At 55.0% G+C, this 26064-nt stretch overlaps 10 protein-coding genes across 10 annotated transcripts; 7 read left to right on the plus strand and 3 right to left on the minus strand.

Annotated features, from left to right (window-relative positions):
• Positions 1 to 235: 235 nt before the first annotated feature.
• Positions 236 to 1396, plus strand: BBA_02058 (putative RAD51 protein; the record flags this gene model as incomplete). The annotated part of the gene is made up of 3 exons (XM_008597155.1): positions 236 to 322; positions 389 to 536; positions 585 to 1396. 3 exons carry the CDS (start codon positions 236 to 238, stop codon positions 1394 to 1396), a joined length of 1047 nt encoding a protein of 348 aa, XP_008595377.1.
• Positions 1397 to 1932: 536 nt separating this feature from the next.
• BBA_02059 (Nuclear pore complex protein An-Nup120) lies at positions 1933 to 5522 on the plus strand (the record flags this gene model as incomplete). The annotated part of the gene is made up of 3 exons (XM_008597156.1): positions 1933 to 2569; positions 2632 to 4647; positions 4696 to 5522. 3 exons carry the CDS (start codon positions 1933 to 1935, stop codon positions 5520 to 5522), a joined length of 3480 nt encoding a protein of 1159 aa, XP_008595378.1.
• A 447-nt stretch (positions 5523 to 5969) lies between these two features.
• Positions 5970 to 7235, minus strand: BBA_02060 (vacuolar protein sorting-associated protein 26; the record flags this gene model as incomplete). Its single annotated transcript, XM_008597157.1, has 3 exons — positions 5970 to 6118; positions 6230 to 6844; positions 7019 to 7235. The coding sequence occupies 3 exons, from the start codon at positions 7233 to 7235 to the stop codon at positions 5970 to 5972; spliced, it is 981 nt and encodes a 326-aa protein (XP_008595379.1).
• An 811-nt stretch (positions 7236 to 8046) lies between these two features.
• Positions 8047 to 9127, plus strand: BBA_02061 (ribosomal protein L6; the record flags this gene model as incomplete). Its single annotated transcript, XM_008597158.1, has 3 exons — positions 8047 to 8092; positions 8445 to 8926; positions 9077 to 9127. The coding sequence occupies 3 exons, from the start codon at positions 8047 to 8049 to the stop codon at positions 9125 to 9127; spliced, it is 579 nt and encodes a 192-aa protein (XP_008595380.1).
• Positions 9128 to 9849: 722 nt separating this feature from the next.
• BBA_02062 (uncharacterized protein) lies at positions 9850 to 11181 on the minus strand (the record flags this gene model as incomplete). The annotated part of the gene is made up of 1 exon (XM_008597159.1): positions 9850 to 11181. The coding sequence occupies one exon, from the start codon at positions 11179 to 11181 to the stop codon at positions 9850 to 9852; it is 1332 nt and encodes a 443-aa protein (XP_008595381.1).
• A 1390-nt stretch (positions 11182 to 12571) lies between these two features.
• On the minus strand, positions 12572 to 13024 carry BBA_02063 (uncharacterized protein; the record flags this gene model as incomplete). Its single annotated transcript, XM_008597160.1, has 2 exons — positions 12572 to 12684; positions 12742 to 13024. The coding sequence occupies 2 exons, from the start codon at positions 13022 to 13024 to the stop codon at positions 12572 to 12574; spliced, it is 396 nt and encodes a 131-aa protein (XP_008595382.1).
• A 565-nt stretch (positions 13025 to 13589) lies between these two features.
• On the plus strand, positions 13590 to 15224 carry BBA_02064 (V-ATPase subunit H; the record flags this gene model as incomplete). Its single annotated transcript, XM_008597161.1, has 3 exons — positions 13590 to 13887; positions 14024 to 14549; positions 14606 to 15224. The coding sequence occupies 3 exons, from the start codon at positions 13590 to 13592 to the stop codon at positions 15222 to 15224; spliced, it is 1443 nt and encodes a 480-aa protein (XP_008595383.1).
• A 796-nt stretch (positions 15225 to 16020) lies between these two features.
• On the plus strand, positions 16021 to 17334 carry BBA_02065 (glycine cleavage system T protein; the record flags this gene model as incomplete). Its single annotated transcript, XM_008597162.1, has 1 exon — positions 16021 to 17334. One exon carries the CDS (start codon positions 16021 to 16023, stop codon positions 17332 to 17334), a length of 1314 nt encoding a protein of 437 aa, XP_008595384.1.
• Positions 17335 to 18573: 1239 nt separating this feature from the next.
• On the plus strand, positions 18574 to 20215 carry BBA_02066 (4-aminobutyrate aminotransferase; the record flags this gene model as incomplete). The annotated part of the gene is made up of 4 exons (XM_008597163.1): positions 18574 to 18809; positions 18859 to 18894; positions 18964 to 20120; positions 20172 to 20215. The coding sequence occupies 4 exons, from the start codon at positions 18574 to 18576 to the stop codon at positions 20213 to 20215; spliced, it is 1473 nt and encodes a 490-aa protein (XP_008595385.1).
• Positions 20216 to 22799: 2584 nt separating this feature from the next.
• BBA_02067 (proline-specific permease, putative) lies at positions 22800 to 24494 on the plus strand (the record flags this gene model as incomplete). Its single annotated transcript, XM_008597164.1, has 1 exon — positions 22800 to 24494. One exon carries the CDS (start codon positions 22800 to 22802, stop codon positions 24492 to 24494), a length of 1695 nt encoding a protein of 564 aa, XP_008595386.1.
• Between the last annotated feature and the right edge of the window lie 1570 nt (positions 24495 to 26064).

Here is a 26064-nt window from a genome sequence, read left to right on the forward strand (position 1 = left end):
ATTCATTACTCCTTTCCGCCTTATAATTGCTGGTATTGAGCATAGAGTGGCGGAATGGCTCACGTGATCTGGCGTTGGACAATTAGCGTTGTTGCCTAACCTGGCGCGTTCCAACGCGTTATGCCATAACAACGGCTGATTAATTTCAAGAAGCGCACTCGGCGATTGAAGTTGCCAATGCACGGTCGCCTCTGTACTCCAAAGATTTGAACCCTTGCATACGAAACTGTGCAACATGTCTGAGGAATATGATGAAGCACAAACGGGCGAGGAGGGTCAGATGGGCGGCCCTGGTGCTCCCACTCCTCTCAGTGCGCTCGAGGTACAATCCCTACGGTCTTGATTTGCTGCAATATTCGCCTCAGAGTCACTAAAGATGAAAATCTAGGGCATCGCTGGACTGACAAAGCGAGATATCCAATTGGTCGTCGATGGCGGCTTCAACACTGTCGAAGCCGTGGCCTATACCCCGCGCCGAACGCTGGAGCAGATCAAGGGCATCTCGGAACAAAAGGCCACCAAAATTCTTGCCGAAGGTAATTGACGCAATTGTCAGTCAATATCTCAATTCTAACAGTGCACAGCTTCGAAGCTTGTTCCTATGGGATTTACCACTGCAACAGAAATGCACCAGCGGCGAAGCGAACTCATCTCCATTACCACGGGCTCCAAGAATCTCGACACGCTGCTTGCCGGTGGTATCGAGACCGGCTCAGTCACCGAGCTTTTCGGCGAGTTTCGTACCGGAAAAAGTCAGATTTGCCACACGCTCGCTGTAACTTGCCAACTGCCCTTTGACATGGGCGGCGGCGAGGGCAAGTGCCTCTACATTGATACCGAGGGCACGTTTCGGCCCGTCCGCCTCCTTTCCGTGGCCAATCGATTTGGTCTTTCTGGCGAGGAGGTCCTCGACAACGTTGCCTACGCGCGCGCCTACAACTCGGACCACCAGCTGCAGCTGCTGAATCAGGCCGCGGCGATGATGTGCGAGACGCGGTTCTCGCTTCTCATTGTGGACAGCGCCACGGCGCTCTACCGCACCGACTTTTGCGGCCGTGGCGAGTTGTCCAACCGCCAGACGCACCTGGCCAAGTTTATGCGAACGCTGCAGCGCCTAGCAGACGAGTTTGGCGTGGCCGTCGTCATTACGAACCAGGTCGTGGCCCAGGTGGACGGCGGACCTAGCGCCATGTTCAACCCGGATCCCAAGAAGCCGATCGGTGGCAACATTATTGCACATGCGAGCACGACCAGAATCAGTTTGAAAAAGGGCCGTGGAGAGACGCGAATCGCCAAGATCTACGACAGTCCCTGCTTGCCAGAGAGCGATACCTTGTTCGCCATTGGCGAGGACGGTATCAGTGACCCGGCCCCCAAGGATATGGAGAAGGACTAAATGGGGGCTCAAACGATATAATGTGCTACTTTTTTTATTGCATGGTTTGCTGGCGTTGGCTGTTATACTTTGCTTGGGATTTTCAAAGTTGTTAGACGTCTTTGGGTGCTTCACGTTTTACTGTGCGATGAGGGGACTCATTTGTAGATATCGGTTAACAGATGTGATGAAGCCAATAATTAGAAACATGAAATAAGATCGATCCATTGTTTGTAAATATTTGCTACACTGCAACTCGTTACTGGTGAGATGCCCCGTTGTGTAAGGCGGTACGTACCTGAGCCAATGAGCTCCACAGAAACCGATTGGGAGGTAGGTAAGTAAGTAGGTAGTACAACAACGAAATTCTAGTTAGTCCAGAGCAACGTTCATAAAAACAGAGCTCCAACGCCCACCTTGCGCGCCCACCAACACCAATTCACATCGCCAAGCGCCCTGTATCGTCGACCTCGCGAACCATCGAACTACCCTCTATCCTCTATCTATCCTCTAAAGGAACGCACGACGCATGCGCTCGTAGAGCTCCAGGAGGCGAGATGGATTCGGGCGACGCGCAGTTTCTCTTCAAAGAGACCCGCTTGAACCTCGAGCCTCCGGCGGCAGCGTCGATTGTCACGATCCGCGTCCCATCGCTGTCCGGCGGCGCCTCCTCACGCTCGAGTAGCAAGAACAACGATGGCGCGGCCGAAGATGAGACGGCGTTTCGCCGCAAGAACCTCGCGAGCGCGGCGTCCATCTACCACCGCCGGTGGCACGACGCGCCGCGCAACTTTCTCTGGCGCGTGCTCGAGGACGGCCACCTGCTGAGCGTGCGCGCCGCCGACGTCTGCCGCCACAGCAAGGCCGCCGACGCCCCGCTCGTGCTCAACTTTCACTTTGCGGTGCCCGTTAAGCCGGGCTGCGTTGCCCTCGCTGACCCGCAGGAGCACGACGCGCTCTGCCTGTTTGTCCTCGACAGCTCGTCCCACCTTTACACATTTACGCTGCGGCCCGACCTCTTCAGGAAGCGAACGGCAGTCGATGCGGGCCTGTCGGACCTGGCCAAGGTACAGGCGCCAGCTGGGCTGGGCTTCAAGTACGCGCATCGCATGGTGGCCGTGTCGGCCAACACCCTGTTGGTGACGGTCAATGATGGTGGCATGATTCGTCTAGACAGAGGCCAGGCAGACGATGGTAAGTCTGATGCTGCTTGGCAACTAATATGCACATGGAGAAGGTCGGCTAACACGGTACAGGCGGCGTATGGAAGGAATCCTTCTTCAACGTGCAAGGATGGAAACAAAATCTCCGAAGCCTGCTTCCTTTTCAAGGCAACCACACTATTCGATATGGCCGAACCAACATGGAATATAGTGCTGCCACGGCGGTGCAGGTCACATCGCTGGGGCTGGATGGCTGCCTTTTTGCCATTACCGTTTGTCTCGACCATCGCATCCGTATATGGAATATCCAGGACGGCCAAATCTTGTTTACAGGAGACTTGCTTGGCGCTGATAGATCACCACAGGAGATTGGGAAGTGGACTCTAGATCCTTCTCAGGCCAACCTGGTACAGATTGTCGGACGCAGCTCGGGTCAGAGAATATGCGCCACATACTCGCCTATTGGGCCAGGCGAATTCAAGTTTTGGAAAGTCGTCGCCAAGGGACCTCATTCGATTACCTTTGAGGACCTTTTCCCTAAACTGACCCTTATACCCGAGACCCCGTCGTCGTCAGACATATGGACTCTCGCTGACTTTGTGCTCACTTCGCCCGAGGAGGGCAATATAAGTCTCTGGACGTTGTGGAAAAATAATATCACTTACCGAGTACAACGGCTAGACTTGGATAGAACAAACATGTCACAGGTCTGGCAACGGGGCTGGGAAGGTGTCCATTCCGATACGGGCTTGCTGACTGCCGAGACCTCTGGATCTTGGGACCCCCAAGATGTTACAGAAAAATGGCTGCAACTAATTCTGAAGCCAGGCAGATTTACCAAAGCGACACTCGAGGTTGCACTTTGCATCTACGAGCGCGGTCTTGGAAAATACCCCGAGGCCATCAAGGGACGTGGCCTGGCTGAATCTATCTGTTCTGTGCTTGGCGCAGCAGCATCACTGGAAAGAGGTGCGAACGGTGCGATGGACTATGAGCAGTTCAGATCATCGAGCGAAAGCCAGTGGCGTCGCTTTTACAGACTGCTCATTGAACTGGACAAGCAACGAGGCGAGGCGATTAGCCTGGCATTTGATCCCGAATCCGACATTGCCTGGGTTGTCTGCGCCGATCTTGTGTCGGCCATCAGAGAGTGCAGCGACTTGGAGCGCATATACCACAACCTCCACACTCCCGAGCAGGGCAGACAGCACGAGGCAGCACTCATCAACTCGGCGCTGACATTTGTCGACGGATTCTCAGACAGCTATCTACAGCTCTGCAACGCAGCTCTACGGCCAGAATTATTCGAACAGTCGCAAAAGACGGACCTGGAGCGCATTCAGTTCTTTTCCGACAAGGCTGGATTCTGGCGAGGGATTACGGACGATGACTGCACACAAATTGTCGACGTTCTTGGTCCAAACTTTAACATGGTGACAGACGAACTGTACAATGAAGTCCTTGCTCTAGTCGCAAGTCCTGCTGGATTCAGGGGCCGAAAGCTCAATACTCCAGTCACCGAATTTGGACGAAAGCTCCTGATGGCTGCCACACAAGATTGCTTGGCGCTACTATGGAATGTGTGCTTCAGTCAACTCATTCTCCTTACTCATATGGAGTTTGAGTTTGATAACGAGGAAGACGCCCTTCACCACCGTGTCGATGTTGGAAACGTGTTTCGAAGCCTGGTAGCTGCCCTGCGTCGGCTGGAGCTGCTCAGAAGTCTGTCTCAAACTGAGCTTGCTGTGCCACTGTCCAGGCCAGGATGGGGCATGTTGCCCAAGAAGAGCGGGGATGACACGCAAGTCGTGACGGCCCTTGAAGCTAATGTTGGCCACTTGCTCGGCTTTGACGGCAAGAATGAAGATCTTAGCAAGAGTATCACTGAGATTGTGGCCGCTCTCTGCGCCTCGGATAGCGATATTGAAGTATCGCCAGCTCTGATTCAGTGCTCGCTCATCAAGAGGCACCGAGCGGATCTAGCCGACGCCCTTGGCAGATTCTGCAGCCAAGATTCGTTTTCGGTATATGTCCAAGGTCGTGTCAGTCTGGCCTTGAAGGACTATAGCAACGCGGCACACCTCTTCAGGAAGGCTGCCATCGGAATGAGTAAGTCTTGCAGCACGACATTGCGTTTGCGCATGCTAATCGTCACAGGTACCGAAGCAGTCCAGCTTGACCGCCACAGCAGTGGCTTGCTTGACGAGACAGAGTGGGCAATGTTTAACAGCGGCCTGCCTCGCTACTACTCACATATTGTCGCGCTCTTCGATAGCCACAAGGCGTACTCCTACGTCATTGAGTTTGCGCGTCTGGCCATGCAGTTTACATCAGCGCGCCCTGATCGTGGCTCGGTCAAAGCCGAGATGCTGACTCGTCAATTCAGCGCTGCGCTCGCCACTTGCCAGTTTGAGCTCGCCCACACGACCCTTCTCTCCATTGAGGACCGGGCACTCCGCTCATCCAGCTTGCGCCTCCTCGTGGACAAGATGTGCGAGACTGGCCACAACAGCGAGCTTGTGGCGCTTCCCTTTCCAGGCTTGCAGCAAGACGTCGACGATTTCCTGGCCAAGCGCTGCCGCAACGCTGCCGACGTGGTGCACGGCGGCGCGCACTATCACCAAGTGCTGTACGCGTGGCGCATCAAGCGTCAGAATATGCGCGGCGCAGCGTGGGTGCTCCTCGACCGCATCCAGAAGCTGAAGCTCGCGGGCGAGGCTGACAAAATCACTGGTGATGATGTGCTCGATACGCCTGTCACGAGGCAGTACCTGCTGCTGATCAACGCCCTGAGCTGCGTCGAGCCCAAGCAGGCGTGGGTCTTTGACGAGGCTGTAGACAACGCCACAGGGCTACCGAAGAAGCGCACGGTCGTTTCGCTTGCCGACGTGCGCAAGCAATACCAGGACGAGCTGGACAGGATCGCAGCCATTCAGAATAATCAGTTTGGATTTTCAGCAGATGATGTGATGGATCTTGCATGAGGCAATGCAGGGAATGCATGCATAAAAGAAATGTACTGGGTTTGCGGAGGGGTCACATAACGAGCGACAAAAAGGCAAATGGATCTATGCGAACTTGTAGATTAACAATTTCAGTTTCTTTTTTCTTGCTCTTTCGACTGTACAGTCGGACATGGATAGGTGGTGATAATCAACCTGGGCGCTAAAAAGATAAATAACGTGATGCTTTCTCTGTACAGTCTTCTTTTCAATTCGAAGTGGCTTTTAATGTAAAGAGTATTCGTTTTAAATGTCTTTATCTAGAAATATTTTGGTCCAAAATGGACATGGCCTAGGCGGTCCCGGTCCCCGTAGCCCCAAAAACGCCAGTACTTATGCTAAGCAAGCAAAATTCGAACAAAGAAGACAAGAAAGAAGGCTGATAATCACAACATGAAAATTATGCCAGTGCAAAACACCCGGCGTCATCTAAGCCTCGGCCGTCGCCGCCGCCGCCGCCACGACGGCGTTGTTCTCGGGTGGATGGGCGGCCAGGGCGTGGCTATTCTGCTCGACTTGGTGGTCGGGAGCCTGGCGGTAGAGGATGATTTCAGACTGCTTAAAATACCGGCGAGCGTCTAGGAAACAGGGTCAGCATGCTGCCGGAGGGAAAAGGGGGGGGGGGGGGGGGGGGGTTGAAAACCCGACAAAAGGCGGCGGCGGCGGCGACGGCGGGCGCCCTTTCTTACCTTCGTCGATGAGGACAAGACTGAGGTAGTACCTCGTCGAAAACTTCTTGTTGACGTCGCGAAACGTCGGGGTCAGGTCGAAGCCGCCGAGGAAAAGGCGAATGGGGATGATTTCGCCGCGGGACGGGGAGCCGTCCATGATTTCGAAGCGGACGAGCGTCTCGCTCTCGTTGTACTGGTTCGGGGCGGCGCCGGTGGTCTCGCGGCGAATAATGGAGAGCTCCATGTGCTTGATCTTGAGGCGGACGAGGAGAAAGTAGATGCGGCCGACGATGACGTCCTTGAGGTGGTACTTGCTCTTGCTGTACTCGAATTCAATGTGCAGGCAGTCCTCAATTCCCACGTCCATCTTGATGCTGCTGTTGACCTCGGGCGGGATGCGGTAGCTGTAGACCCAAATGTCCTTTTCGCGAATCACGTCGGCCATGCGGCGGGAGACGGTGACGCGCACAAAGTAGCGCAGCTTGACGTTGATGCCGTTGTACGACTCGTACTGCTTCTCGACGTTTTTAAAGTTGAAGTCGAATGTCTGCGGGTGCTGCAGCTCGCCGGGCGCGGCGAGCTCCTGGTTGAGGGAGAGAAACTCGTAGTGGTTGCCGCGGTCAAAGAACATTTCTGGAACAAACATGAACATGTTAGCATCGGCCTACGCCCCCAATTGTCGATACCCGGCGACGCGCGCACCCCTTGGGCGAGTTGAGACGGCGGGTTGCGGCGCGCAACGACAACAACTCGCCGAGCGGGCTGCGACGGGGGGTCCGTCGTGGTGTTAAGCTGTCATTGCCGTACCTATCGTGCCAATGAATTGCACCTTGATTCCCGTGTGCTCGAGACGCTTGCCGTCCTTGGGCCGCACCGTCACGCCGCCCTTGACCGACTCGCCGTCCATGTACAGCGGCGCCTTTTCACGGCGGTTCTTGTCGAGCTTGACGTCGACCATGGACCGGTCATCGGCGTTTTCGAGGACGACGTCAATGTCGACGGGTGTGGAGAAGAAGTACGACATTTTGAGTGGAGGGAGGAATCTCGCATGCGCCGTCGAGGGTGAGGGGGAGGGGGAGGAAGAAGTGTATTGGGTTGTTGGGCGAAGCAAGCTGCGCGTGGTGATGTTGGCGTAAGGAGCTCGGAGGGGCGGGAGGTTGACGTTACTGGCTGGGGGAGGGACGTTGTCGTTCGTTGCGAGCTGCGGCTACTGCTGCTGCTGTGGAGCCTCGCGAGAGCTGACGTATGGTTGGGCAGGCCACCATCAGTACGCGCCAAAGATTTGCAGAGTGAGTATTGGGACAACAACTTTCATCCACTATATATTGATGCTTGCATTTAGCAAGACATTTCGCTGGCAAGAATTGGGGCACAACTTGCGATGCTGTACCATTTAAGACTCGGTGCTTGCGCCGCTCGACAACACGGCGCTTGGCAGTAGGGGCATTGACTAGAAGTTTAGCCAATATCTCACAGTTAGATTAGATACTGAACATCCGAAACAGCGCATTCACTTTCTGAAGCACTGCCATTACACCATTCACAGTCTCGCTCATCATAACTCGCAGTCCGGCCTGATCTCAAATTGAAGATCACGTGGTCCGCTCGCCCCGCCGCTAACCAGCCACCTCTGCGCCTCGACAAAACGCAGTGGAGCGCCCAACTTGCCCCGGCAAAAAGTCGGCACTGCCAACTTGCGCCCTCACGTGCACTGAGCCCTAGAACTTTTCTACCCACAACGATTTCGCTAAACATTTCGTCGAGCTTGTCCCGCCGCCCAGTCTCGAGATACCCTCAACCTCACGCCCAATTCCACCCCATCAAATACCGGCAGGATGAAGTACATTCATTCCCAGGAGACTCTGGAGATTCCTCAGGGTGGTACGTGAACGAATTGTCAAAGTTTTCTGCTCTCGGCATCCGGTGTAGGACGAAGCTTGGACGACACGACGAAAGACGAGGAAAAAAAAGTGCGAGATGCATATCGGACCTGCGATCGAATGCTCGGCAACACCGATGAAACGACGACGAATTCGCCCTGCTCGCCATCATTCTGGTTGAAGAACTTTGTCAACAAATTTGCGGTTGTATATGGGGAAAATATCTGCGACATGGCTACGGAGACGCATCTCAAACTTTCTTTCCTCGTCCGCCGCCTGCACGCCTCCCAGAGCCGAGACGCACACTGCTCGAATGTACGAATTGTTTCCACTGACCTTCTTGCGCGCTACAGTCAAGGTCAACATCAAGACCCGCATCGTCACCGTCGAGGGCCCCCGCGGCAAGCTCGTCAAGAACCTCGGCCATCTCGCCGTCAACTTCGGCCACCCCTCCAAGAACATCATCTCAATTGAGATTCACCACGGCAACCGCAAGAATGTCGCCACCCTCCGCACCGTCAAGTCCATCATCAGCAACATGATCACCGGCGTCACAAAGGGCTTCAAGTACAAGATGCGCTACGTCTACGCGCATTTCCCCATCAACGTCAACGTCGACCAGAGCAAGGAGACCGGTCTTTGGGAGGTGGAGATCCGCAACTTCATTGGCGAGAAGATTGTGCGCCGCGTGGTCATGGCCGAGGGTGTCGACGTTGCCATCTCGACTGCGCAAAAGGATGAGCTTGTTCTCTCGGGTAACTCGATCGAGAACGTCTCGCAAAGTGCCGCCGACATTCAGCAGATCTGCAAGGTCCGCAACAAGGATATCCGAAAGGTACGATTTGATATACAGGGGGGGCCTTTGTGCGAGACAGATTTCGGGTTGGCTTTGAGTCGAGACTCTGGCCACGGAGGTTGCTCCCGCTTGCTCGTCGGCCCCTCCCCACTAGATTTTTGCCCCTCTGTTCGCTAACATAATCTCTAGTTCTTGGACGGTCTGTACGTTTCCGAGAAGGGCAACGTTGTTGAGGAGTAAATTATGGACACGGATTGTTTCTTTTGCGTTTCTGGGTCTTACAGGAGAGGCGAAGGTTTCTTGCATGTCATGTAGCAAAAGGGCTACATACAAAAAATACAAAAGCAAAACAAATCAATCTAACGACGTCTATCATATGTGCACCCGCGGCGAGTACGGTCACGAGTGGTTGGAGAGCGCGGAGTTGATGGTGCTGACTGAGGCAGCAAGTCTATTTATTGGGGTATGTATCTGTGTTGGATAGGAAATATTCAACATTAAGTAAAGGGTACCGATCTGAACGAGGCGAGGCTCGCCGTCAGTGAGCTTCCTTTTTCTTCTCAAATTCTATCAAATCGTTCAAGTCGTGTCCATCAAATCCAAATGCAGAGGTATGTGCAAAAGAGCAAATAGCAAGAATCAGCGAGCCGCCCAATTCGATACCATGTGTATAGGCCATGGCGTCTTCGCAGTCGTTTTTTTCAACCTCGTCGTCCATCCTTCATTCCAAATTAAAACATCAAATATAGACAAACAAACCAACGCCGTCTTCATTTGCCAATGAGCCGAGAAAAGAAAACGACAAATCAACGCATATGCAACTCGACCCAGTCCGATAACGGTCAAGGTGAGCAGAGAATCTCTTTTTCAATGTACAGTCGTGGTGGTTATTCGGTTCCGTATCCGACCGAGCAAAGCAAGGCGTGCCAGAACAGTTTTTACTGCTCTGGAGACGGCCGCGACTAATCGTGGCGAGACGAGGACCTGGCTGTATAGGCCGATTTCGTCACTCCCATGCGGCTGTCTATACGGCTGCGACTGTCCATGCGGCTCCGGCTGTCGACGCGACTGCGGCTGTCGAACCTGCTGCGGCTAGCACGGCTGGTCCTGGAGCGGCCGGAGCGCGCGGTGCGTCCTGTGCGGGTGGTCCTGCGACCGGAGCTGGCGCTGCTGGGGGTGATGCCCGTGTAGTCGGAGTAGCTGTAGTAGGAGTCGGTGTAGCGCGAGGGCGTCTTGCGCGGGACCTCCTTCTTCTTCTTAATGTTGAGCAGGGCCAGCAGGGTGGCGGCAGCGCCGGCGAGGCCAAGCCACCAGGCACCGCTCGACTTCTTTTCGCTGCGGCGGTCGCTGACGGACGAGGGACGGCCACCGCCACCGCCGAACCAGCCAGTGTGACGATCGCGGCGCGAGTACACCGACGTGCCGCGGTCATCGTAATGATCGGCCTTTTCGCGATTTTTGCCAAAGACAGCGTTGAAGAGGCCGCGGGCGATGCAGCAGAAGCAGAGCAGGATGAGGAGGCCGGCGGCGGCCAGAGAGCCAATGACGATGCCGGCAATAGCGCCGCCGCTGAGTTTGTTGTTAGCCGTGCCCGAAGTGCCGTCGCCGCCAGCAGCACCGTCCGGGTCCTGCGTGGCCGTGGCCGTGCGGGTGCTGCTGGTCGAGGTGGGCGTGCCCGTAGTGATGCCGGCATCGGTGGAGCGGACGCCAGTGTTGGTAATGGTCGTCGTGCCGGTCACGCGGTAGGGGGCCGAGTACTGGGTGGTGACGACGCCGTTGTTGGTGACGATGACGGTCGTGGGCTCGCCGTAGCCGGGCTTGGCGGAGCACTGGCCCTTGTAGGCGCATGTCTGCCAGCCAGCGCAGCAAATCTCGCCGCAGGCCTCCCACTCGGGCCGCTGGGGCACGCAGTCGACGCCGGCGGTGGGCGCGGGGGGCGGCAGGAACCAGGTCAGGACGGTGCTGGTGTAGGTGCGCGTCTCGGTCCAGGTGGTGGTGTAGAGGGGCGAGGCGATGGCGCCGTCGGCAACGCAGGTGGCGACGTTGTTGGACAGCGTCGTGCAGTGCTCGCCGCCGCCGCAGCAGTACTGGCCGTTCTCACCGCAGAAGCTGGCGCACGTCCGGCCGAGGAGGTAGGCGTAGCGGGCGTCGTGGAGGATGTCGCCTCTGGGGTACGGCGAGGCGACGACGGGCCCGGTCAGGGAGAGAAGGGCGAGGAGGAGGAGGTGGGTGGGCGGCCTTCGTATTGTCCGCCGCGACGATGAGGCGGACGACGGAGGTATGTGAGTCCCCATTGTGTCGGTCGGGGGATCTGCCCCGAAGCAGAGACTCCGTGGGAGGAGAAACTGTTGCGATTGTGCGGTATTCTTTGATGGTTGTGGTTCTGCACTGGAATGCGGGAGGGGCGGGCCGCAGCGAGGTCGGTGAGACAAGTGCTCAACGGGTGGTAGCAGGTGTAATTGAGAACTGTGAGGATGGGTTCTGCGTTCAACGCTGCACCGGAAAAATCATCAAAAATCTCTGGGATGCACAAGAGAGAGGAAAGGTTTCAAAAAGCCGGTAGAAACAATGCAAAGGGAAGAAAACGATGCATGTAGCGGCGTCGGGCGTGGTGCATAGGTAACGTTCTTAAGAAGGTTGGGTGGTGCGGGCTGCTACGCTAACACGATGTTCCCAGCCTCCCACTTACAGCGCACACCAGCCCCTCCATTTCACGAAACCAAGGCCTGACTAGTCGATATGTACAATACCCTGCGCATTTTGACTATTCAGAGAGTAGAATTTTTAAGCTCATTTTTTTCCTACTTGCCATGTTCCTGCATTATCCCGCGTATCCCCTGTCTAGCGTGGAGTTGCATCCAGGAACATGGTCAGCCACGTCAACCCGTCAACCCTTCAACCCGTGAAGCCCGAGCCACCATGATTTTGGTGCTATATCTATCACTATATGCCAGCGTCTTTTATAGCCGCGCAATCAAGCTGATAATGGTCAGCCCCCCGATGCTCGTTCATACCTCGTATTTCTAGCTTGTTTTTATTCCGAAGCTTGCCAGCTCACCACTTCGTGTGCCTACATTTTGATCATCAACATTTCGAGCGGAAATGTCACAATGACCAAAAAAAAAAAGCCGATTTGCTTTTGCTTGCTCCAGGCACCGAATGCTCCACCTCGCAACTTGGGCTTCCGAGTCGCGCCCAATGGGTCTTCGCTTGCATCAGTATCCGTAGTTGGACCTGATTGTCGCCCAAGACACCCAATGCCGTGCCTGGCTGGCTGACAAACGTCTCGCGCTGCAGACGCTGAAGATCACAGCAGTTCATACAGCGTCCCTTTTACCCATCGCCGGCCGGCCCGCATCGGCTCATTCTTGTCTCTAGCGGTGACATCTTGCATGTCTCGATTAGCGCCGCCTACCCTGCATTGCAGCCGTGAACAAATCAGCGCGTTTGCCACGCGCAAACACCTTGGTATCACGGGGTAAATTTCCTTTTGATTCGTCTCAATTGGTTCGATTTGCTAGTCTAGCTGCTGACGTTGGCTTGCTAAAAGCAAGCGGCGACAAAGCTGCATGAATGCCCTACGTGGACCGGCCAGCACCCACAATCTATACACCGCTACACTGGCATCGATAAATCGGCGGCATCCAATATGTGCAGCAGTGTTCACATTGGCGGACACCACGCTCAGTACGCCAACCACGGCTTGCCACTCCAGTCCCCAGAAGGTGAGTTGCATCCGCCCATATTGGCCAACTTCTTGATGCCAGTCAGGCACTCGGCATCTGTATACATGTACACTGTCCCAATTCGTTATATTAGCTCCGTGTCTCAGCCTGCGGCCTTGCCGTACTGACGATTGCATCCTTGGATATTTGTCCACTGCGAGATGGAAAGCACGCCTCCTTGCTCCAGCCTGTGGCAGCCCTGAGGCTCGCCGTAGTTGTGCTCAGCTAGGTCCGTCATGCACACTTCAACGTTGCCGAGCCGCTTGCCCGACCCATTATTGGCACAGTCAAGGTTGCCAAATAGGTAGAATTGAGTGACAGGTGCGAGATGGTCGGGGCACTCTTGATAGTCCGCAATGGTGGGCGCGATAAGGGCGGCCGAGGCCGAAGCGAGAAGAATGGAAACGCGCATCTTTTCTGATGATACAATGACCAGCAGTCTGTCGAGGAACTACTATTATTTATACCTGAAGAATCTCACAAACGGCGACTTGCACATCCAGCCTAGCTCGTGTAGTACGCGACGACATTGGTGAGCACGGTAGTATCGCAATCCTTCAGGATTGCGCCTCTACGGAATATGGTCAGACTATTGCAAGAAGACACAATAATCGAAGGATGGCCAGGTCAGACCGACGATATTTCGGTGCCATGCATCAGACATCTATCAAGAGATTTCAGATACACCTCTCGATTCATTCCTCATCCTGATTTCATTATTGGTGGCTGGGACGTGCACCGCCACACCTTCCTACTAGGCCAACTCGGTGGGGTTGCTTCTGTGGCTTGACACTACCGCATGCCGTGTTGCTTGAGCTCCATGGACAGGCTACATCATCACCGGTCGTAATCCTCGCCTTCTCCCTACGCCGCGTCTCTGGCCATCCGCCCCATCAACCCATTCCTTCGCCGAGCTCGACCGGCCGTCAATTTCTCGCACCTATCCCTTTCTCTCCCGCTGCGACGCGCCGCGCACCATGTCGCTCGATCCGCCAACATACCTCGCTTCCCTCCAGAGCAACATCCGCCAGCGGCCTATTCCCTGGGAAGGAGCGGTCCGCGCCGGCACACTCACTGAGGACCAGCACGCCCAGATCCGCGCCGTGGACAAGGCTAAGAAACCCGAGCAGCGAAGAGCCATCGTTGAGGAAGACCTCGATGGCTACCGCTTGCTTTTTGTCGGCGGCGATGGCAAGCCCAGCGTTCTTGAGACGGCCGCCAAGCAGGCCAACGTTATCCAGTATATCCTTGTCCTGCTTGCCGATGTCCTCGACGGTAAGTTGATACCTGGGGATTTATTAATGTCGGAGGAAGTAGCAGACATGTCACCCAAGTCCTGCATTCCATCGTCTTTGCAGTCCTCATCATGCTATCTACATCTACTGACATTCACCTTTTCTGTATCATTTAGCTGTCCCATCCCTAGCCAAAGCTATCTTCAAGAACCCCGAGCCATACACGCACTTTCTACCACTTCTTCACTCCAACACTACCGAGGACCATATCCCTCTGCTCACCTCTCACGCATTGACGACGCTGATGGCTCTCTCGCGTGACGAGTCGCAGGCCACCCTCCGTGCCCTGCCTGTCCTCTTTACATACATCTCCGGCCTAGCCAAGAGCACCGACGCCGGCCTGCAAGATATTGCCGTGCAGGAATACTCGACGCTGCTCAACGGCCACGCCTCGCGCGAGCAGTTCTGGAACCAGCGCAGCGAGACGATTGCGCCGCTCATCAAGATTCTCCACAGTGCCGCAGGAGTCAGCAACTCGGGCAATGCATCAGCTACCCTGTGGAACGGAAGCACCAATGGTCGCACAGCCGGTATCGAAGGGTCCGTCGGTGGCGGCGTTGGCCTACAGCTGTTGTACCATGTCTTGTTGGTCATGTGGCAGATGAGCTTCGAGGCTGAAGAGATTGGTGATGATCTCAACAAGTAGGTTGGCCTTATCTCTTATCTTGTCAAGTTGTTGCATGCTCATAATCTTCTAGCGAGTACGACATTGTTCTCCTGTATACACACCTCTTGCGACTGTCGCCCAAGGAAAAGACGAGCCGACTGATTCTTTCGACACTCTACAACCTGCTATCCAAGAACCAAACATCACTGCTGCCCACGGCGGTTCTCGCACGCCTGCCGCCTCTGCTGGAGACGCTCGGCGGCCGCCAACTTAACGATACCGACTTACTCGATGATCTCCAGAATCTCAAGGACATGCTCGAGGAATACACCAAGACCAAGACGACCTTTGACGAATATGTAGCCGAGGTACAGTCTGGCCATCTGCGTTGGTCACCGCCTCACAGAAGTCAGGTATTCTGGGCAGAAAATGCGCGAAGAATTCTGGAACACCAGAATGGTGAGATTCCTCGTCAACTGGCCGAGATCATGAAGAAGCCTTGGGACAACGACAAGCAAGTGCTGGCCATTGCCTGCAACGACGTCGGCTGCCTGGTTAAGGAAGTACCAGAGAAGAGATGGCGTCTAGAAAAGGCAGGCCTCAAGACGAGAATCATGGAGCTTATGCAGTCGGAAGACGAAAACGTGCGATGGGAAAGTCTGCGAGCGTTGGGAGGCTGGCTCAAGTATAGCTTCGAGCAGACGGCCTAAAAGCACGGCTTGAAAGAGTACGACTAGCTTTGTGGATGATAGATGCAGCACAGCGGATAGGCACAGCGAAAGATGCTTGTACGTGTCGTTTTTTCTTGGGTTTGATTAATTTGAGCAATGGTTAGTTGTAGAATCATACAATGGCTGTGTGTTTGGCATAGCAGAATGATTGGGCACGAGTTGCCTCGGTAGTGATGGTTGTATCCTAAGTTGCTTCGACTATCACGTGTGGCTCTTGATTGCGTTTCAATGATCGAATGTATATCTTGTGTCGCATAGACGTCCGGCATATCGTTTTTGAATGGTGCTTGACAGATTGAGTAACTGTTTGGTAATGGTGTTTCGTAGGTACCTACAGTGGGCTCAACACCCTTTCAGCACCAAAGCAAGGAAGCTTATAGCGGTCAAACCCCTTGAAAGACGCTCCAGCGCCCCCAAAAGGCCCCCCATCCCCCCGCTGCTGTCGCCCGGATCCGCCTTCGATATCGGAGCCCGTTTGCTCGTTTTGCCAGACATCCCGAGTCCGGGGGAACCCGAGACCCACCACAGCTTGGGCTGTTACGTACCAGGAATTGATAAACATGCAATCACATCAAAATTCGAGATTCTTCTTGCCGCGGAAACGAGCTGCGTTTCCTTTCCCCCTCCACCACCCTCTTCTCCTTCTCATCGCTGACGTCTGCATCTTGTCCCGCGCAGATACACACGTCCTCTTCTCAATTGACTGGGCACTCTACTCCGACCACACACACACACACATCTACACCCCGCACCTCACATGATGAAGGGTATCGCCATGGTCGCGCGGGCTCGTACTGCAATGGCCGCCAGTCGCCTCACCACCACCCGCGTCGGCGCCGCCCTCCATCAGCGCGGCGCTGTCCGCCACGGCTCCAGTTCTGCTGCCGGCGGCGAACTCAAGAAGACGCCGCTGTACGACTTTCATGTCGCCCACGGCGGCAAGATGGTACCGTTTGCCGGCTACCACATGCCGGTGCAGTACGGCGGCCTATCGCTGGCCGACTCGCACCACTTTACCCGCAACCACGCGTCCATCTTTGACGTGTCGCACATGGTGCAGCACATCTTCAAGGGACCCCGCGCGGCGGCTTTTCTTGAGCGCGTGACACCATCGGCGTGGGCCACGCAAGGCGCCATGCAGAGCAAGCTGACAACGCTGCTCTGGCCCGGCACCGGCGGCATCGTCGACGACACGGTCATTACGCGCCTCGGCGAGGACGAATACTACGTCGTCACCAACGGCGCGTGCCTCGAAAAGGACACCAAGTACATTGACGAGCAGCTCGGCGCGTTTGGCGCTGGTGTTGAGTGGACGCGGCTCGACAAATCGGGCCTCTTTGCCCTGCAGGGCCCGCAGGCCGCCGAGATTCTCCAGCAGGTCCTGGATAGGAAGTATGCCGACATCGACCTCACCCAGCTGTACTTTGGCAACGCTGTCTGGGCGCAGCTTAAGCTTGCCGACGGCAGCGTCACCCACCCGGTGCTCATCTCCCGCGGCGGCTACACCGGCGAGGACGGCTTCGAGATTTCCTTCAATGGCCAGCGCTACCCAGCGTTTGACACGACGACGCCCGCCGTGGAAGCGCTACTCGCCGCCGCCGGACCCGAGCGCCTGCAAATGGCTGGGCTAGGCGCCCGCGACTCGCTGCGCCTCGAGGCCGGCATGTGTCTTTACGGCCACGACCTTGACGACACCATCACCCCCGTCGAGGCCGGCCTCAGCTGGATCATTCCCAAGGAGCGCCGCACCACCGACGCTGGCTTTCACGGCGCCGAGGTCATTGTCCCGCAGATGACGCCCCGCAGCAAGGGCGGCGCCGGCGTGCAGAAGCGCCGCGTCGGCCTCGTCGTCGAGGGCGCGCCCGCCCGCGAGGGCGCGACCATTGAGCAGGACGGGGAAAGCATTGGCACTATCACCTCGGGCGTGCCCAGCCCCACGCTTGGCAAGAATATTGCCATGGGCTACGTCCGGGACGGCCTGCACAAAGCGGGTACCGAGGTCGACGTCGTCGTGCGCGGCCGCAAGCGAAAGGGTGTCATCACCAAGATGCCCTTTATCCCGACCCGGTACTGGAAGGGCCAAGCTTGAGCATTGACAGAGCCTGACAAAAGAAAAAGAAGTATATTCAAGCAAAATTTTCTTTGTTATAGATTGACGCTTTTTGGATGCCTCGACTCTGCGCTCTTGTTTGCTTTTTTTCCCCCCAACTTGGCTGCCTTTGATGGGCAAGAAAATAGTTATTAGCTTCAACATGCACTCTTTACAGGACTGGCGTTTTTTTCTTTCTTTGATACGGATGATACCCACGAATTTCGGGTCAATGAGCTCTACGCAAAGAGTCAGACGCGACAAATTAGATACCAGGTTTAGGCGTTGCAATGCATTTGGGAGCGAAGTCGACTTGACTCGCCACATCGCAAAATTTCGAGTCGTCGAGACACTTCCACTCTTGATTGGAAAGTTGTCACGAATGGTGACCTCTACCTCAACGAAAATCGCCGGCAGACGTTGTGCATGATGCTTCACCGGCCAGAGTGCTCGACAGAAGACTGCCGTGGTCGTGACAATGAGCAGGCGGCGACTAACATGGGGAGAAGGCGGACTGAATCTTGGCTGGTCGCTACTTTGCATCTTGTTAGTGCCGACGTGCGATGCCACTCTGAGGGTTCGCGGGGCAGCTGCACCGCCTGTGCTTTGCCAATCTTGCTCCTAATTTCAGATTTTGCTGCTCGCATGCCGCTTCAACGCCTCGACAAGCTGCGCGCCTTCTGAACATTGTCAGACAGCAATACCAAGCATGAATGACAGTTGTGGCGCCCTCTGACGCCCACCGAACATGTGGCAACCCCCATACAAAAAAAAAAACTTTAGCGTCGCTCTAGCCTGGGGTGTCCGCGGTCGCCGGTGGTCTTGAACGATCGAAAGGTTCATTCAGTTACTGTATTACGGTCTTGCAGACGGTATGGCGTCCGCCGTTGTTTCTCGAAAGGGCCAATGACATGAAATATGCGCGATGAAGCATCGCAACAACGGTTCTCCCCACCTTCTGCATGTCGACTCATATTGACCCCGCTAGATGTTTGCCAGCCTCGAAAGGAATTGTGTGATTCAATTCCGCATACGTCCAATTCCGTGTATCCAGTTTTGGCGTGGGGAACGGCCGGCCGCCAAGTGATCGTCAGTCTCACTGATAATAAAATAAGCCCCCCCAGCAACTGTCGAGGCTTATCAGCCAGGCACCACCCCATTTCTCTGCTCTTTTGAAATTGAGGAACATAGTCGTTTACTGATTTTGCGGCTTGCAATACAACAATTGAAGAAAAGAAAATGCTCTCGTCAGTTCGCGCAGGCGCGCGTCGCCTTCCTCGCTATGCTGGCAAGCTGCAGGTTGTACGACCCATGGCGACAGCCTCGTCAGTATTCCACAACGAGCCTCCGAAGCCGGCCGTCCAGACAGCGATCCCTGGGCCGCGATCCAAGGCCGCGCTGGAAAAGCTGGAAAAAGTATTTGATACGAGGAGCATGAACTTTGTGGTCGACTATGACAAGTGCCATGGAAATTAGTGAGTGCTGTCGAGTGTTACCCGAGCTTAGCTGGCTAACAATTAGTAGCATCGTCGACCATGACGGGAATGTGCTCCTGGATGCGTGAGTTATTCAATTGCAGCCACCTATTGAAGCTGAGAGCGACGGAAACTAATATACTTGCACAAATAGATTCGCCCAAATCGCGTCCATCCCTCTAGGCTATAACAACCCCCGCCTGCTCGAAATCGCAGACAGCCCTCAGATGAAGAGCGCCATTGTCAATCGTCCTGCTATTGGCGCCTTTCCCTCATCCGAGTGGGCAGACGTTTTGGAAACGGGCCTGCTGAAAGCTGCTCCCAAGGGTTTCAGTCAGGTGCTTACCTCCATGACTGGCTCTGACGCCAACGAGCTGGCGTTCAAGGCTGCCTTTATCTGGCGGCGCACGCAGGAGCGTGACGGCGCCGAGTTTACGCCGGAGGAGCTCTCCTCCGTCATGAAGAACCAGGAGCCTGGCGCGCCCAAGTACTCGATCCTCTCTTTTGAAGGTGGCTTCCACGGCCGGCTGTTTGGCAGCCTGAGCACCACGCGCAGCAAGGCCATTCACAAGCTCGACATTCCCGCCTTTGACTGGCCGGCGGCGCCGTTTCCGAAGCTCCAATACCCGCTCGAGGACCACGCTGCCGCCAACGCTGCCGAAGAAGAGCGGTGTCTCACCGAGACGGAGCGCCTGCTAGCCAGCTGGCCGCAGCCAGTCGCCGCGCTCATTGTCGAACCGATCCAGTCCGAGGGCGGCGACAACCACGCATCGCCGGCCTTTTTCCGGCGCCTGCGCGAGATCACGGCCGCCCGCGGGGTGCTGATGATTGTAGACGAGGTGCAGACTGGCATCGGCGCGACGGGCAGATTCTGGGCGCACGAGCATTGGGACCTGCCCACGCCGCCTGACATGGTGACGTTTTCGAAGAAGGCGCAGGCCGCCGGATTCTACTACCGAGACGACGCGCTGCGGCCGGACAAGCCATACCGCCAGTACAACACCTGGATGGGCGACCCGGCACGCGCGCTGCTCTTCCGCGGCATCCATGATGAGGTGGTGCGGCTGGGGCTTGTCGAGCGCACGGCCAAGGTCGGCCGGTACCTGTATGGCAAGCTCGAGGCGCTGGCGGCCAGGTACCCCGGAGAGGTGCAGAACCTGCGCGGCAAGGACCGCGGCACGTTCATTGCGTTTGATAGCCCGCGCAGGGAGCAGGTGCTGGCCAAGGCCAAGGCCGGCGGCTTGAATATCGGCGCGAGCGGTGACAGGGCAATTCGCCTGCGGCCCATGCTCGTGTTTGAGGAGAAGCACGGTAAGTGGTGACGAGACCCCCGGATACTGGAGGTGATGCTAATCGTCGTAGCCGACATCTTGATCGACATCTTGGAGACTGCTATCAAGCAATGAGGAAGGGCTGGAGGCCGGTGCAAGTGCAAGTGCAAGGAGTGGCTTGACGTGTGACTTGTTCTAAGGTTGATGGGAAAAAGGGGTTGGTTGTTTGTTGTATTGAGTTCGTCTTCGAAATCGAGTCTGATCAAGAGTCGTGTACTATTGAATCAGCAGTCCTCCGAGGCAAAAGATTTGGGATGCTCAGGCATACTAAATGCATTGCTCTCGTACTTGATGCCTTGATTATCCGGACTGAAGCAATGCAATTGCAGTGACCAAAACTCTGTATATCCATGACGAGCCAATTAGTGGACAGGTGTTATTACTGTCAACTTTGTCTGGCGCCACTCGAGTTCAACAGCAAAGATGGTGTCATTGGCTCATTTCAGGTGCACTTTTCGTGCCACAAAGTGAACGTTTGCTGATTGGTTGTGGAGACTGTGATGAATGGACAGTGAGCGCAAAAGCCTATGAGACGAGCGACACGGAGCAAGTTTGAACATCAAAAACACTCCAAGTTGTCGATGTAGGCATTGATGATCTGTCAGCAGGCCTTGACAGACTGGACAGTCAGGCGGCGCCCCATTGCAAAGTATTCAAGCCACCCACCTTTCCTGACACAGATCTCTGTTGTCAGAAGCAACTACCGGAAGCTTCACTTGAGCAACATCTGCGACGAGGTCGCCAAGACCGAGACAATACCGGTGGAAAAGGACGGGTATAACTCGGGATCGTGGCTGAGCTCGGTCACGTAGGCATTGCATTCGAGCCAAGACTGCGAATCAAACAGCAGCAAAAGGGACAATTGTGCAGACCTCGAACGCGCATTGAAACTTTGTGAGCTTGTAGTAGTGGGCCGATGCGCGACACCGTGTTTTCAAGCAAGTAGTCTGAAGCTCAAGATGTGCAAGCATGCCGTCTTGGAGGGTTGGAGGGGTTCCGAGACTGAAAAAGCTCAGACCATCGGAGATCGCGTCTTGACTCAAAAGAGCGAGAAAATAATTCGGTCTTTGTGCAGTGCAGCAAGAGGCACAGACACTGTCTTGTATGAAACCATCTTGTATGAAAGCCATCTCAGATGAAACTACTTGCATAAAACTATCTTGTGTGAAACGTAATAGATTGAATAGGTCACTCGATGGCCTTTGACAGTGTGAGGAAGGTTCCTGGTAGGAAGAGACAAGTCGACACCATCTGTCGGATTTCTCCTGCATAGACTTGATTCGAGAGATGGAGATCGGCAGCGTCCGGAACCCCCGTTGTCAAAATTCCGATCAACTTAACCCATAGAGGGCCGTTTCCACTCAAATGGACGATGGCGGCAGAAACGCTTGGTCGCGGTGTGGGGGAAGATCTTGACCTGTAGGAATGAAGCAATGCCGTGCACGATATGGGACGCTAAGAAACATGGAGGTGGGAAGCTTATGCGCGGGGAATAAAAAAAAACGAGCCCGATTTGACGTTGCCCACGGAGCGCGAGTCTCCCGTCTAAACGCGAGCTCATACACAATCAGACTCTCTCTCGACTCCAGCCCAAGTAGTCAAGCTGCTCTCTGTTGTAGCATCGCTTCTTCTACAAACAAACGCTAAAAACATGGCTGAGCCTGCCCATCTGAGCCTGTTGTAAGCTAAAAGCGACCAATGACATCAAAGTGGACGCAGCCGACGACAGCTTTGTGTGCAGCCAGCCATGATCTTGTTGATGCCCAGAGCCAGCCCTAAAACCAATCATGTTCATAGACTGCGCGTGCGTGCGTGCTCGCAGGCCGAAGCCCGTGTGCACATCAACAAATGGGGGTAAAAACAGAATAGCCCTTTTTTTGATCGGTTGGTTATTATGACGTCGAGGGGGGCCTGAGACACGAGCCGTTGGAAGAGCGCTTTGCGACAAAGGTGCTACCTACCTGATATGTTGGCCAAAAGCGATGCATTGATGAAAAAAATAGTCATAATTTCAGTTTACACATTGTGAAAAAAAAAAAAAAAAGGACTAAAAGGTCTTGTCGAATCCTGATTGCCTAGATGGGCGAGTGAGACAAGCCACCAGGCTGCGTCATTGGTCAGAAACCTAAACAACTAAACGTGGCCGACTGGCGCCGGCTGCAGAAAATTTCAAAGTGTGGCGTCGCCCATCTGAATCCTTTGAACCACGAGCATGCATACATGCCACCACGTAAAACCAATGGAGAAAAAGATTTGTCAATTCAAACATTATTGCGTGATATATCATAAAGAGCGTTAAAAAGCACCCTGCCATTGAATGTAAAGGCCTCCTCCATCACGTGAGTGCCACTCGGAACCGGCAGACAGACTTCCGGCATCGCCTCCATGACTCGACAATGGGGGACTTTGAACCTGCAACTTTTATGCACGCCTTCGATTTGCGACCCCAGAAAGACTTGAACATTTAACATCTACGCATTCCCCCGCGATCTATCTCCCGTCATGGCGTTTGTTTAACTTTGTCAGCAACCGACCCTCTTCCTCTTCTCAACGCGCTTTTGCCCACCTCACCCCAGCTTCTCCGCCCGAACCTCCCGAACCGCCCGCCCTCCCATCCATTCATCCATATATATATATCCCTTTTTTTTTTTTCCAAACCATGAAAGGCGACAACCACCAGCCGTCCCTCGCGGCGGCGGCGGAGCAGCTCTCCCCTTCGAGTCCGGTGCCCGGCTCCGAGAAGCAGCACCTCTCCTCCGACGAAGAGGTCTGCAAGCCCGCAACCTCGCTCGGCGCCGGCGCCAGCGAGTCGACGCGGCGCGGGCTCAAGTCGCGACACGCGCAAATGATTGCGCTGGGCGGCTCCATCGGCACGGGACTCTTTGTCGGCTCCGGGCAGGGGCTCAAGATGGGCGGGCCGGCCTTTTTGCTCGTCTGCTACTCCATCATCACGCTGCTGCTCTACGGCGTCGCCACGGGCGTCGGCGAGATTAGCGCCTACCTGCCGGTGCGCGGCTCCGGCGTCGCCTACTACGGCCACCGCTTCGTGTCCCGCAGCCTGGGCTTCACGCTCGGCTGGCTGTACTGGTACATCTTCTCGCTGGGCATCGCCGGCGAAATCACAATCACCACCATTGTCATTCAGTACTGGGAGTCGCCCGTGCCGACGGCCGCCTGGTACACCATCATTGCCGTCGTCATCATCGCCTGCAACTTTTTCCCCGTGGCCATTTACGGCGAGGCCGAGTTTTGGTTCGCCACGACCAAGATCATCGCCATCATCGGCCTGCTGCTGCTGACCGTCATCATCTTCTTTGGCGGCGGGCCGGCCCACGAGCCGCTCTACTTTACCAACTGGGCGCACCCGGGCCCCGTCAACACCTACCTCGTCGACGGCGGCGTCGGCCGCCTGTGCGCCTTTCTCGGCACCCTGACCTTTTCCGTCTACGCCTTCATCTTTGCGCCCGAGATGCTCGTCGCCACGGCCGGCGAGATGCAGTCGCCGCGGCGCAACATGCCCAAGGCCACCAAGCGCTACTTTTGGCGCCTCGTCATCTTTTACCTGCTCGGCGTCCTGGCCATTGGCATCCTCGTCCGCAGCGACAATGCCGGCCTGCTCTCCCCGGGCAACACGGCCGCCGCCTCGCCCTGGGCGCTCGGCATCAAGGCCGCCGGCATTCCCGTCCTCGACTCCATCATCAACGCCGTCATCGTCCTCTCGGCCTGGTCCACCGGCAACTCGTTCCTCTACGTCGCCAGCCGCGCCCTCTACTCGCTGGCCCTCTCCGGCAACGCCCCGCGCATCTTTGCCCGCTGCACCAAGCATGGCATCCCGCACTACGCCACCGCCCTCAGCGCCTGCTTTGCCGCGCTGGCGTACATGAACCTCGGCAGCACGGGCTCCGTCGTCTTCAACTGGCTCGTCAACATTGTCAACACGGGCGCCTTTCAGAGCTGGATCTGCTGCTGCTTCATCTACCTGCGCTTCTACAAGGCCGCAGAGCTGCAGAATGTGACTGTTGCCAACGGCCAGCTTCCCTATCGCTCGAGGTTCCAGCCATACGCGGCTTGGATCAGCGGCATTGTCTTTTCTGTGCTGCTGCTGCTCAATGGATTCAAGGTGTTCGTCAAGGGAAACTGGGACACGCCAACGTTCATCACATCTTATATCGGCATCGCCATTTTCGCCGTATTGTTTCTCGGGCACAAGTTTACCATAGGACGCAAGGATCCCTGGATGGTACCGTTGCATGAAATGGACCTCTACACGGGGCTGGAAGATGTCTTGGCGGCCGAGTTGCCTCCTCCGCCACCTATCAAATGGTGGCAAGTGTGGAGGATCTTGTTCGAGTAGCTGGCGTGTACACGGACGCCTGCCAAACATAGAATGATTGTACATATAAGCATGCATCAGCCAACATTGCATTTACATAGACTTTTTGTTTCAAGAAGAGAACACCTGTTTGTCAGGTCTGGCCTCGAATAGGAAAGCATTGCGACGCCGCGTTATTTGATGGCGTCTGTCTACACTTGATCTCGTTGCGCCTGAAAACGGTTGATCAGGACTTGTAGCAGCCCGTCATACTGACAGTTTGTGACATTAAACCCAGAGGCCGTTGGGCAAACCTGAGTCACCATCACCGCGAGCAAGTTTCCATGTTCAATCACATTGAGCTTGACCCATGCGGCCAAAATCTACAATGAAAGTTGCCCTGGGGCAGAGATGTGGCCACGAAAAAACCATAGGAGACCGCCACACGTAAAAATCGCAGCGCAGGCTCCCTCAAACGAGCGGCAAGTTTTCCTCTGGCAACTTAAAAGACCCAAAATGCATGACGTATTCTATCGGAGCAGTAGAAAGCGCGTCGGTGTCGCTGAGCGGAAAACTCGCGAGGTCTCGATCGTTGCGTTGAGAGAAAGGAAGAAAGGAAAAAAAGCCAGGCAGAAAAAATGGACAGAAGAAGGGCCCAATTGGAAGTGGGGCATTTCATTCTGGGGTCAGGATAATTGACGACCTGGCTAGTTGATGACAGATTGTGGCGCACGCAAGCATAACAGCCACACCCCTCCTTTGGTTTCCTTTAAGATAAATATTTACAAACGTCCTAAAGGAGGTAGCTATACGAATGATAGACGCAAGAAAGCGACGCCTCTAATGTATAGATCAGGGTTACTACTAGATTATTAACATTTTTAGAGAATAAGATATAAAGGTTTAGAAGTATAGCGTTATTGCGTACACTCTTTGCGTGTTTTTTAATGTGTTCTAGCTATAGTCTATCGTCAATTAGCGGAATCAGCTCGTCAGTTATCTTGAGCCTTCATTTATTTGGCTGAATGAGCTGAAGCTCGCGCACAGTATTACCCAAGGTACCCAGTACAGTCCATGTACACACGCCACACACCCACCTTCTCATGGGTGTGGGCATCTGTTTCACAGCCAGAAACGCCGCCTGGCCAGAAGCCGCGTTGGGCCGCATCAGAGCATAAACAGCAAGGGAATGCAACTTGTGCGGCCTCTCAAGTATAAAAGAAGAGAAACTTCCTTCATCTTTGCAGATACAAGATTCAAGACAATCTTTGACCAAAATACAACCCTTCTATCGATTCCTCTGAGCTGTGTTAGCAAACATGGGGGCACAGGCGGTTTTATAGCAACAGCTCCTTCACCGATTACGATGCAACTGATGGCTTTACCGCAAAGGACAGTTACTGGATGCAATATAGCTACTGGCTAAACAGAGGCCAGATCGAGCGTCATCTGAAATGGCAAGATCGCTCTGTACAACCTACGCCTTTCGTGAGCAGTTAGGAGTTGATATTGCAATCAGCGAGAAATTCGAGTGATTTGCTTTGAGGGACATACCTAGCAATTATATTACGAGTGTACGAGGTTGATAGATAATTTTGCATGGTTTTATTCC

The sequence above is a fragment of the Beauveria bassiana genome (assembly GCF_000280675.1).
Source record: "Beauveria bassiana ARSEF 2860 unplaced genomic scaffold BBA_S00004, whole genome shotgun sequence".
NCBI classification, from domain to species: domain Eukaryota; kingdom Fungi; phylum Ascomycota; class Sordariomycetes; order Hypocreales; family Cordycipitaceae; genus Beauveria; species Beauveria bassiana.